General features: G+C 41.7%; 1 protein-coding gene across 2 annotated transcripts; it reads right to left on the bottom strand.

The window, feature by feature from the left end:
* Window positions 1–217: 217 nt before the first annotated feature.
* Window positions 218–12,064, bottom strand: LOC139661737 (repulsive guidance molecule A-like). 2 transcript variants are annotated; one of them, XM_071540300.1, is made up of 4 exons: window positions 12,051–12,064; window positions 8,922–9,037; window positions 6,036–6,553; window positions 218–3,595 (listed from the first exon to the last, which is right to left on the bottom strand). In XM_071540300.1, the coding sequence occupies exons 1-4, from the start codon at window positions 12,062–12,064 to the stop codon at window positions 2,888–2,890; spliced, it is 1,356 nt and encodes a 451-aa protein (XP_071396401.1). In that variant the 3' UTR covers window positions 218–2,887. The 2 variants fall into 2 exon arrangements, with proteins under 2 accessions (XP_071396401.1, XP_071396402.1); XM_071540301.1 differs by lacking the exon at window positions 12,051–12,064 and having other exon boundaries at window positions 8,922–9,224.
* Window positions 12,065–13,140: the final 1,076 nt, after the last annotated feature.

The following is a 13,140-nucleotide window of genomic DNA, read 5'->3' as shown; positions in this document are numbered from 1 at the left end:
TCATATGTTCTTTAAGCAAGCCTGAATAATTTATATTTGTGACAAAAACCACTCTCCATGGGAAATGTGCTGTACATATGTTTGGACATATGTAATAAACTTTGTTACATAATGACGGTTTCAATTTTTTTTCTTTATGGTTGACGACTAAAATTCATCGGACCTGTAGATTTATTAAGACATAATTACTATTATTTTCTTTTTCTGCAAGGTGAAAGTATCACCACTCTAAAAGCTTCAAATAGATGTTTTTTATCCAAACATCTGTGCTTGTGCATTAGTTTACAGCAGGGGGCAGTCACACTTTACAAATTGTACTTGACAACACCAGAAATGCAGATTTTCAAAAAATGCTCTTGCATCACCAGGTATGAGACAGAAGGCAACTCATTAACAAGACATTTTCTTTTATTCAATAAATAATTTACATTATAAACATTGGCGTGTGGCACCACATTTGCTCTACATACAAACACAGTTTGATCTTTCTGGCATCTCTCATTCAGCTATTTTTTATTCTTTTCTACCATTACAAGTCTGAGAGCCTCTATTCACAAGTTCAAACGAAACAAGAGCTAAATGAAAACATAAAGTGCTTTTAACTCAAAAACACGAACACCCCAGAACATTTTCCTACATTCCCTTTTTAGAGGTGTTAGGTTTTACTTGGTCTGCAACCAACTAAGAGTGATGACAACCTAACCAGGATTTTATCACTGCCTCAGACAGAACTGCACAAAGACTAGGTGTGCATGTGTGTGTGAGAATGATCATTATATAATTACCAACAATATTCTGTTTTGTGGTGTTCATGTTTTTGCAAAATCCCTTTTCAAATAAAAAAGGTTCACATTCACCAAAACATCTGATATACAAAAACTGTAGTGATAAATTTCAAACACAACTGGTAATATACAAATTTAACTCAACAACTCACAAAACATATATACAATCTCACATTACACATGTAGAACCATATACTGTAAAACTCACAATACAAATTACATCTATTAACACAAGATTCAACATTACAATCGTTTGTAAGATTTTTTTTTGTCAAACTGCACCAACACATATTCCAATAGCAGTAGTAAGGCCTGCCAAATACTTCAGTGTAAGGATATATGACCATAAAACCTTGCCCAAGAAGTAATAGTATCTAAGAGGATGACTACTACATTACCAGATACTGTAGTTGAGAGCCAAAGTTCAAATGGAAACCTCCCTCAGCAGGGAGCGTTATTATAAAACACAAGAAAAGCAATGGTGAAACTGCAACAGAGACGAATGCTGCTCTTACAGTGTATGCACGTCACTGTAGTTTTTGCGAGAGCTTTTTGGCCTTTCTGCTTACCACAAATTCACCCACAAAGATAACTTATATACATACAATTAAGAATCCCCAAATGCAAGTCCGCTAAATAGACTGAAAGATGAAAATTCGGTTGTTTAGGAAATTGTTGGCACAAGGGCTTGTTCTTTGGCAATGACTTAAGCCATGAATTCACATCTACAGACATGTGTGAATCATTTATTCACTAAACCACAGCCAGGTCAGCAGACTGTTGCTCTAAAAAAAATGGCTCGTCTGACTAGAGGTGACATCTTAACCACTAGTATCTAAATGACTGGCCAGCATCCCCCACCTTTGCTGGAGACAATTGAGAGTCTTAAAATGGAGCGATTAACATTCACAAAACGCATGAGGAGATCCCTCTCTCGGCCATGAAGTCATAAAGTTGATTAATTGATTGATGATTTTTAGAGGGAATTGAACACTCTGTAAACGTCTCTGCATTCTGGTTGCCCTTATAGCAAAAATTTGTTCTTTGCTTTCCTTTTACAATTACATTCACATTAGTAAACAGTCTTTTTACCAAGATACTCAAAATACCAAAACACCGTCTGATCAACATGTCAGCTCAAACAATGCAGTGAAAGGCTTTACGAATCTGTAATCGACATACAGATGAAAGGGGAGAAGTACGTTTTTGCCAGTTCCCTTGGGATTTGCTACTTGGCAGATGAGAGTCCGTTTTAACTGACCCTGGACCACCATGTCATTTCTATATTAGAATTTCGGGTGCAATATAAAGACATGGGAAATATTTCTCCCATCGGAGGTTTGTTTTCCCATTTCCGAGGAGAGTACTCACGCACCCTCTAACACACACTTAACCACAGAGGCAGAATTCTGCACACAAATTTGTACAAAGACACACACACACACACACACACACACACAAACACAACCTAACAATATGACCCATTAATCTCCACAGCAGACAACTGGAGACGCTGCTCTGACATCCTTTTGGCTGAGTGCTTCCTCCAAAAGACTCAGGCTTTTCCAGAGCTGGAAACTAATCAAACATGGAGCTGCTTCTGGCCATAGGTTAACAAAAGCCCCTGTCAGGTCCTCCAGCCCAGCCACATGAGCCACAGAGAGCTTCACTGGCTTGGCACCAATGAGGGGATCAGGGGAGGAGGATCAGCAAACTCCTCTTTCTGCAAAAGATCATCTTGTCCGGCTTCCCATAGGCATGCAGCCCCAGTGAGAATGTGGGATTTAATCCCAGCTGGATATCCTGAGCTCTGGGGTAGCTGGGCTCTCTCACCGCTGCTCTCTTCAAAGACCAGTCCTATGAACCAGCTAAATACATGCGATGATAGGTGGGAGCACCGAAAGCTCACCTTGTCACTAGACTGAAGTCAAGACATGACAAAACAACAAAAATGAGACTTAGGGTTGGGACGGCCCCTCTGGCTAGCCACCAGTCACATAAGACAGAACCAGAGCCGTAGACGGGAGCTGATGTACAACACAACGAGGACGATCTTTAACACTCACTGACAGAAAGAAAATGAACACACTGCTGGAAAACGACTATAGATGAACCGCGCAACACTCAATCCATAACAGGACAGCGAGACAGTTGAGGAGCAAGAGCGAAAGTAAATCTTTCCCCCTTGGTGCCGCGTTACCCGGAAAAGCATCCTTTTCAAAAATGTGATATCTGTTACTGTTTGAGTGGAGCATTTTTACATCCTCAAAGGCGTAGTAGGCTGCCATGGTGAAGTTTATGTCCCCAGAGGAGAGAAGGTCGAACACGCAGGACTGGAAATACAGGTCCTCCACCGGGAGGCGCTCTTTGCACTTGGCCTTGGCGGACTGGTAGGTAAAGCCGTGCGCCTGCGTGGTGCCACTCCTGGTCCTGCCGAGACCGTGAGCATCCGCTGCGCGCGCCCTGAAGGTCCTGAAGTCGATGCGCTGGTTGGCCGGACAGCCGTGAAGACAGAGGTACAAGTCCTGGTTATCGCCTTCCTCCACAGAGTTCACAACTTCCTCCGGCATCCGCACAGCAAAGGTCAGGTAGCGGCCGACTTGCCGAACCACTATGGTCGTTCCGATGTACCTGGCCTGAATCTCCACATGCTGCCCCGGAACCTTCTCCACCACACGCAGCGTGTTGGCTCCGTGCCGATCCCCACCATTCTTAGAGCCATCTGCAAACGCAGCTGGCAGTTCATCTGTCTCCGCATGGTACATCTTTTGGTCTACACACTCCTGGAAATTCTTGAAGATGATTGTCAGCTTCAGGAGGAGAGAAACACAGAGAAAACTCATTAGCGGGCAGCAAAAATGATCAAATCACTGTAAATATGTCTAATATTCTCAGAAATACAAGTAGACAGCCTATAGATGCTGTGTTTTTCTGGTCAAACACAGAAACCAAGTATAAACTGGAGTAAATGTAAACATCAAATTAAAACATTACTGTTGAACAGGACTCACAAGATAAAACGTACATTTAAAACCAAAAAAACCCATTTTATTAATCGCTATCAACTAGATGTTCATATCTGTGGAGGATTCGCTGCTTTAATGAGTTAAGGGAAGTCTTTGTACTTCTGCATTTAGAACAAGTTTGTGCAATATGTGCCATCTACCCCACCACCCCACTTAAGTGTCACATTTCAGCTCTGGCTCAACATGGGGGAGGCCAAGGTAAACGCCCTCAAAAAACATGAGTCTCAGCCATGTTAAATCAGGCCTCAGTTTGCAGACACAAAGACGATCCATTCATAGTGCTGAAAAACCTGCCTGTGAACCCCAGAACTATGCTCCAGGGAGTGGCACTGGGCCAGAACAGAGGGATATACTCTGCGGCTAATTAAGTAAGACTGGTCAGTATTCTGCGAGCTTGGTTTCCTCGGGACACCAATGAGCCATTGTCAGAGCAGTGACACCGGGACAGACTAGAGACTCTTGATGTCTGGACACTGGGGACAAACAGAGCAGCATTTCACAGCCAATTCATCTGTTGCTCCAAATCTTTCTCAATCCCCCAAGCCCTGACAGACCACCGTTTTCCACCTATACACTATTTCTTAAGCTTTTTATGAAAACAAATGAACCAAATTGTTTTATCATCCCATCATCTGAAAGAAGGTGGCACTAGCCAGACAGTTTTATTCACTGTAGCGAGAGCAACGTACCAACGCAGAGCTGTGGGAATGCAGATCTTTTACCAGAAGGGCCTTGTTTGCACAGGTGGCATTGGCCGCTGCCTTGTTTTCCCTTTGTCCAGAATCAAGATCTTAAAAAGCTGTCTCATTTCCTTCCAAGAACAGCAATATAAAAATATCATTACTTTAAGTACACTAAAATCCATGAATGCTAAATAGAGCATCATTAAGGAACCTTGATTATAGAAAATTACACTTTCTACAAATGTGATTAAGGACAAAGTGCTCTTATACCTCAGTTAAAATACTGCACTGAGGTGCATAATCATGGCTGCCAAAACTGTACCAAATGTGAACAAACTGTAAGTGAATTTGTCGACCACAAATAGTCCTACTGCTTTGTTTTTGACCTTAAGTTCTACTGAAAGCCATTTCAGGGACAGCCATCCAAGCTGTCCAATGTACCATAAAGCAAAACAATGATTATTTATGAGGTATGTGCTCCAGCTAATGTGGAGAAAATATCTACAGGTTTGTGCATGGCAGGGAACACTTAGCTGAAACAATATTTTTAACCTTACTGTATATAGTATGGGCTGCACACAAAGTAGGTCTAACATCAGTCTTGGCTGTCCAGAGTGGAAAGTGAAAAGGTGTGAGGGCTGGGGCCTTGTGTTAACATTTGATGTAACACTGCTGTTATAATACCAACATATCATTTATAAAGCTTATCAAGATCTTGGGAATTGTTCTGGGTTTGACCTCTTCATCTGTTATGGAACCAATCCAAACATTAACCAGAGTGCACAGTAAAACAGTCCCATGGCAGCGCTCACAACTCTGACCACATGAAAGATGATAAGAGTCCTGCATACCCAAGTATAACTTAAGGATATTTTGATGCAACACTGTGACATATTTCCTTATAATACATTTATGGACCCAAGACTAAAACTATAACTAAAAAGGTGCAAACAACTCACTTTCTCTTTTTGGATAGAATTACAGTTATGGTGGAACATGTAACATCTATACAATAGGGTCGGGGCCATTTATGAACTGAACTGACAATGTATGGTAAATAAATTCCGATTCGATTCCTGGAGTTGGAATTGGAATTACACCCAGCTCTATGAAAACAGAATTGGAATTTAATTGGAATGACATGAAACAGAACTGGTCCATTAAATTCCATGAAATTTGTCAAAGGTTGTCTAGTCAAAAACCAAAATCATATCCATTCATTCATAATGTATGTGTTACGATTACATGTTCTGCATCAAATAGCACCTGAAATGTACCTTTAACTTTTTATGATATTCAGTATTGATAATATATAACACTATGTGTAATCTCAGATATGTGGAAAGAAAGAACATGGAATTTCACTAAATCAAATTAAACTTCCTGAAATTCCAATTCGATTCCAATTCTGTTTCATGTAGGTTTTTTCAAATTCCAATTCCTCAGATGAATTGGAATTGATGAGTTAATTCACAAATGTGCCCCAACGCTGCTGCACAACATACAAAACATGCACATAGGCAGAATGTAAAGATCCCCACCTTGCTGGTGGCGGTAGCTGGAGAGCCCGGGACGACAGGAGTGTTGGTCACCTGGACCGACAGGTATTTGTTGTGGATGAGCGGCCAGGCTCCTTCCACCTTGCAGGTCTGGAAATCATCGCCGAAGGTTCGGAGGTGCGGGTCTCCGAAGAAGCCGCAGTGGGTGTAGTTAGGCGGGGCGGTGTGACGCGGGAGACTGCGCTCATAGTGGCACACTTCCGGCCCGTCGGAGCGCTCCTGGCTGTCAGGCGGGAGCTGCGGGGGCGGAGGCTGAGCTGGGGTGCGGGCACGCGGCTGCGAGGTAGGCCCCTCCTTGGAGCAGTTGTGCTGGCTCATCAGATCCTCTATGCCATGCTGGGCCGAGTGGTACGCCAGGTCACCCCTGCAAGTACGGGCGGTCCGGCGTACACAGCTGTTATACGCCCGCAGCGCTGTACAAAACTCCTCCTCCGGTCCAGTGGTTGAGGTGGAGGCCCAAAATTCGGAGTTACACTTGAGGATCTTGCACTGCAGACTCACTGTCAGGGAGAGAAAGACACCGTTAGGACACAAGAAGCAAACCGGAGACTACAATATCATAATGTCCTGCATTTATCCAGAAACATGAGTAAAGGTGTAAATACGCTTTGGCTTGTTATTGCCACTTGTTTATTGCTATGAATTTACACATTACTTACACTAAAGACAATAACCAAGAATGTAATCTTACCAACTAATCGTAATGATACCCAATAACCCCCGTGATTTTACGTGCAGTAGTGGCAGGAAGTAACTTTAATTTTCATCCTGCATCTATTCCTGTTATAGTACCAGTTAGTGCCGATACTGGGCTTATTTGCGAACAGTATAATGATAAAACACCAATTCTAATCATTTGCCAAATATTGTGTTTTTGTCATATTTGGCTACATAACAGCACTACCAATTGTGCAAATCTTCATAGCAGTGATCCACCACTGCTTAAAAAAAAGACACTATTGTATGCTGCTGCCATGTGCTGTCTAAGCCCCCGAAAAAAAAGGACAAAAATCATCTGTATTGTTTACGTCCTACGTTTAAACACTTAAAATGAGCAGGATCTCATAAAGAAAATGTCTCCAGGACCAGAGGGAAAAGCAGAAAACAGGTCTCGCCCTTCCTCAGGTCAACCTGGATATAAGGTAAACCCCTCTGTTTATTGTAGAAGGTGGTACCAAAGAGCTCTGCCATTTTCAATTAGACAGTGCTTCTGGAAGAGGTGGCAAAAATGCCATTTGGCCTCATCTATACCTTTAGTGATAATAAATGTCTGAGTGACTCTCCAAACAATGCATGACTGTACATTGCCGCCTCCTGTTTTAAAGCCATACCCGGCCAACTCTCACACAAATGTTCTTCAAACATTTCTCTGCGCCCTGTTGCGACACCGTGTTTGACTAGGATTACCCGGGACCAATAAAGCATTCATCTGAAAGGGCTGGGAGAAGTTTCACCAGGCATCTCGAGGGGTAGCTAGCGATATCAACACTTTGAAGTCACACTTTGAACAATATCCTCCTGATAGCTTCACCGCAGCTCTTTCCAACCCCCACACCTCTCCATTTACCAGCCATCTGATAGACGGCAATAAACTAATCTAAATCTCAGCTATCAGCGCATTATCACTTTGTTGTTTGACGGTAAGTGACTTGAGAGGGAAAACGATAAGGCTTTGCCAAATGCGCCAATCGAGCTCAATGAGGTGTTCCCACTGGAAAAAGTAGGTTACTATAATAATCCTATAGTCATTTTAGAAGGATACTATACAAAACCACCAGTTCCTATAGGAATATTATAGCTATACCATATGAGATTAAAAAAAACCAACATCAATCTAAACTCACCACCTGCACGTTTCTAAGGGAATATGATGGTGATTTTTTTTTTTGTTAATGTCCTTAAAATGTGTTAAATAGTTTATAAACAATCAGCTGCCACAGACTGTCAACAGTGTGATGTTGGCAGGGGTTTTAAACTTCCCGAGAGCATTTCAGGATCGGGCACATTAATTGGAATGCAAACCACAGTCCTTACAAATATAAGCATACTTGTCTTTCAAATTTGCACCAATGAAAACACCTCGAAATGCAATTTGCCTGCTTGTCTGGAAAACAAATTAAAGGATAAAAAAAAGGAGTAATTTCAACGAGCTGGTGTGAAATGTTCAGGCAGGCATCCCCCCCCCCATCCCCCAAACAAAACAAGGTTTGAGGAGCTGGAGCGTCTCGTAAAAACGTAAAAACACCTCCATTTCATTTGTCATTCTCACTGAAGGGGTTTTCTCGATATTGTTAGGCTCATCTACTGACTAAACCTACAGTAAAATACTCAATTACATACAAAGGCAACCCCTTTTTAAACCTTCAAACCTTTTTGTTTTTACATCTTTTCCAAACCTTCAACAGGTCTGCATGGCAACACTTTGAATCTCTAATCTAGTCGATTATTATCTTATCAGTTTCCCCCTTAACTACGAGATTGAATCTGAAAAGTAAAATAGCGAGATATTTAGCTTTTCTACCACTTTGGGTACTTCTGCGGCAGTCACACCGCATTATTTAGCTTATACTTCCAATGCGGTTTGGTCTAGTATCATTAAAATATTTAGTAGTAGCCTACATTGGCCATTGGAAGTGATAAACAAAAATAAACCAAACCTGGCAGCTTTACTTTCCACGGCGAAGGTGGAAAGGTACATAGCTTACTTCTAGGTACGTGTAGCCGTGCATGCTGGAGCTAAAGGTTTGACAAAGGCTTAAAAAAAAAGTTTCAAGATTTATAAACGTTACCCTGTTGTAAAAAAAAAAAAAAAGTATTCAGTTGCCGCGGATTTGCCTATCGCACGGTGAGTAGTAACATGCATCTTACCAGAGGGGAAGAGTGAGAGAAACACCGCGATGATTTTGCACACTTCAAGCGCCGAGGGTCTTGCTCTTTTCCCCATAACCATCCATCCAGCTCGGGGTCGCACTTCGCTCCTCTCCCTGGTCAAACCGGATTAAGGAAGGACAGAGAAGAGTTAGGGGCCAGCAGCTGTTAATGTGAAACACGGAGTCCTCCTCGGAGGGAAAACAGTACAGAACAGTCCAGTGAGAGGTCCGGGTCCCGGTGAAGCCGCTCCTGTCCTCTCATCCCTACTTGGTATGAAGTTGCGCTGTTGTTTTGCCCTCTTCGGTATGAGACTAACTCAATACAACCGAGCTACAATGCTGAGCAAACAGCAAAAGCAAGGCAATCGATCTTCCTTTTAGGGAGTGTCAAGAAGGTGCAGCCTATAGGCCTGCTAAACAGACTGAACCAATCAGGGACGGCTGTTCTGCCCTTAAACCCCCCTTCTCAGTTTCAAATTACATCTCAATGTGCAGACTTGTTCGACGGCGGAGTCTTTTCGACCCACAAAGTGGTTGTCCACAACGCCGAGGAAGAAAATGTTTGATTTGCTGCTAAGATCATAACTTCACTGCGGGGAAGCTTAGAAAGGAAAACACTGTGCACCTTCCACTGAGCAGCGTGTGTCCATTACTCAGACTAACAGAGGAATAATATCACCTATAGAGACAAACTGACCAGCTATACACTGCTGCAAAGAATAAACTAAGATTATACTGTTGAAGAAAACAACCAGTAGAAGCAAAAAGCATTTTTATTCTCAGAAAAGTATTAATTTAGGATTTCCTCCCTTAAAAGACTCTATCTTGATGTAACTTAAAACAGTTCTATACTACTTACTATACAAATGTATGCCATAAAGATTTATGTCAGCCTAAAATGGTGGGTAAACTATTCCCCAAATTAAAAGGCAGGTTTACCCTCCACTATGTAACCTAGTAGTGTAGCAGAAGAGCAGACTATGATCCTGTCTTCTAAAAGATATAATCCCACCTAGCTTCACTCCTTTTCTCTTTGAATTGTACAAATGAAATATTGCTGATGTATTTTTATTGTCATTTAAACCAAAATATGACTAGACTGATGGCTGCATACACTGATTGAGCCTGACTGTATTTTTCCAGAGTGCGGTGAATGTCTTTGTGATTGCTGTCCCTCTTATGGATGATGGATATGTTCAAGTATAATGAGGTCTGAGCCTACACATGTTTTCAACAGGGGTGGCCCTATAGAGACTGGTTTCTAGATATAATACAGCAATTCACATCTGAAATTAATGACTTCAGCTGAAAGGGTTGGCCGCTTGGTAATATAATTTGATGAATTGTGGGAAATTTTGGGGTATTAGGAACTAGAATATCGACATAGAAGTAGACCCAGAAAGAAATTTGTCCAGACACAGATATCATCAAATATGTCTCACTGCATGTTGAGTCTCATGTTTCCATGGATTGTTGGTCAGAAAAAGCTCAGGATGAGTGTCAGCCATCTTTACTTTCACATCAAATTGGAAAATATATGGTGCAGAAATACACTGGACATCTTCACCTTCACTGTCACCTGTTGCACCAGTGACTTTTCACACAAAGGTACAATGTGTTTGCATATTGTTTACTCTCAAGATGCAAATATAGATCCATCTTATTTATCATTTCACAATATGAACTTGCCCTGTTCTGAATTAGAAATAGCAGGTTATTCTGATCAGAAAGCCTATGATATTATCACTTGGACTAATCTGAATCCTCACCTTTATAGCCCACCAACATTAAATTAATGACCTTTTCTGACCAATAGCCTATTCTAATCAAGTGTTTTCTATTAACTATGTCAATTTTGGATGATAGCATGAGTGATTGATTGATCAAAAGATTGGTTGATTGTGACTGCTTTTTGTTTTTGGTGTTTTACAGATACCAGTTCTTTAAGTCAGCATTAACTGATAAGGCAAACATATATGATCAGGAAATGTAACAAAGAAAAACAACGGTCTTCAACAAAGGAAGGGAAACATCATCAGACCATGTGCTCCACAGGCTATAACAGGTAGAAGCAGCATCACACAACACCAAACATCTCCATAAATCCAGTGGGAATATTGCAGGATTTTGTCAATCACATTTTATGCTGTGGGGTTTCAAATCAATGACATCACCTGTCAAGCCTGTTGTTTAAAGTAGGGCTATACATTATAATAAGCACAGTAGGCTATCGACATTAGAATACATTTTGATGTAATGCAAGCTAGTAGCTGGACATTAGGCCTACTTTTCCTTTATGAAGTGTTACAATTGTATACAGTACATTATCTCTGTATCTGTCTTGACAGTCTGGGAGGATTCATCCTCTTTTCCAACAGATGGCGCTTGTTATGAGCTCTAATATGAAACCTCAAATCATGACACAAACGCACATGGCATTAGTGGGCATTCAGGACAAGTAAACCTGTCATTAAATTTGCGCGTTGCGGACAGGTCTGCTAACCTAATTGCTGCTGTTATGCAATTAGGATGTAAAAGGTGCAAATCAGCAGGCGGGTGGATCCAGGCGCATTTTGCCCTGTCACTGCACTGACACTGTTTCCATTTCAAATCAAAGTAGCCTCAACAATTAGTGAGGCGGTTCTGGTTTGTCTCCAGTAGCTCTAATGAATGATGACAATATGATAAATAAAAACCCGAATTACATGTCGAGCTAAATGACATGAATCTGTAGCCTATATATCAATAGGCTGTCCTTCATATCGGTATTTTGAATGCATCTCATGTCATATCCTTTGAAAACCTGATAAGTCATCTGACGATTTAGGTATTCAACTGGAATATATCAGATTCACAGGTTTTCTACCAGTTTATGCAGCCTTGTCTGACACCAACAAATAGATTAAGTTGGATTCTTTATTTCGCAGGGAACATGACCTGTAGTCGCCTATAGAAACCACCCGGACCGTACTGATGGGTGAAAAGGAGACATATGGGGCGCAGACACCAGTTTGAAAGCCCAGGGAGCAACGCGAAAACTGACAGTCACGTGCGAAAAAAATTAACGCCTCGGAACTAAACTAATGTTAGCTTTCAGATAAAACAAAAGAGTCAAGAGCAAACTAACCTTTGCGACTGCATGGGCTCTTCGCGTCTGGAGTCCTGCAGGAACCAGAGGACAGCGAACAGGAGCGAGAGGAAGCGGACTCCTAAATCTCCCCAAAACACAGTAATCCAAAACAAAACGCACTCATTGTTTTCCTGAGTGTAAAACGTGTCAATCTATACATGGTGTCCGCCGAGGGTCTCAAAGTAGCCTGGTTATAGTCTGCAGTGAAATGAAAGTGATTTCTTTTTTTAGTTCATATCCATTTACAGCCTGTCTACCCCTCTCTACCCGGTGGAGTCAGATCTTTCCAGCCATTGCTCAACTCATTTGACTATTCAGTCGATCGCAAAGAGGAAAACATAGATTAAGTCCAGTAATTGCTCTCATCCAGGCGTTTATTCCGGCTCTCCAAATTGTTGGTTGTGGTCGACGTCGGGAGAAAAAGCCCGCAGGGCAAAGCTGCTGCTGCTGCTGCTGCTGCGTACGGCCCGATCCCTTGTCTGGATGTTGTGAAATGGCTAGTTAGAAAGTGTGAGAGAGACAATGATCGGCTCTGCATGACGCCTCCGAGACCCCAAATCTTTCCTGGAACCCCATTTTCAACCCATTTTGAAACTGCTCAACGCGCTTTGGGGTGGAGGGGAGGCTCCTCAAATTAGGTTTACCACTGCCTCAACTGCACTGCAAAACATAACCCATTTCAACAAGTTATTTAAGACACTATTGACTCATACAATCTTATTTTTCTTAACACAAGTGAAAGGAAATCTGTTTTCTTTTTTCTTGAAGCAAGCTCATTTTCTTAATTGGCCTTAATTCTGCATTGTTTCAAGATACTGACACTTGTTTCTACAGGATTTCAGTCAAATGAAACAGCATTGGATACAAGTGGAATTATCTCACCCCACTGTTCCAAGAGAAATAAGATTGAATTGAATAGGAACTGAATTTGAGACTAAATGACTTGTTATTGACTTGACATGCTAGTCCTATAAAAGATTCAACTCAATACTCCTCCATGTTCACACTGCTGTACAATTTTGTGACGCTGATTGCCAGCAAGCCGGGCTCGTGTAAGACCCATTACACACTTGAAATAACCTTTATC

This window comes from Centroberyx affinis, unplaced genomic scaffold (assembly GCF_046629955.1).
Source record: "Centroberyx affinis isolate AG114_WGS23_722 - 3 ecotype Tasmania unplaced genomic scaffold, CSIRO-AGI_Caff_v1 ptg003601l_1, whole genome shotgun sequence".
NCBI classification, from domain to species: domain Eukaryota; kingdom Metazoa; phylum Chordata; class Actinopteri; order Beryciformes; family Berycidae; genus Centroberyx; species Centroberyx affinis.
The sequence above is the reverse complement of the archived record's forward strand: the minus strand, read 5'-3'. Positions and strand labels throughout refer to the sequence as shown.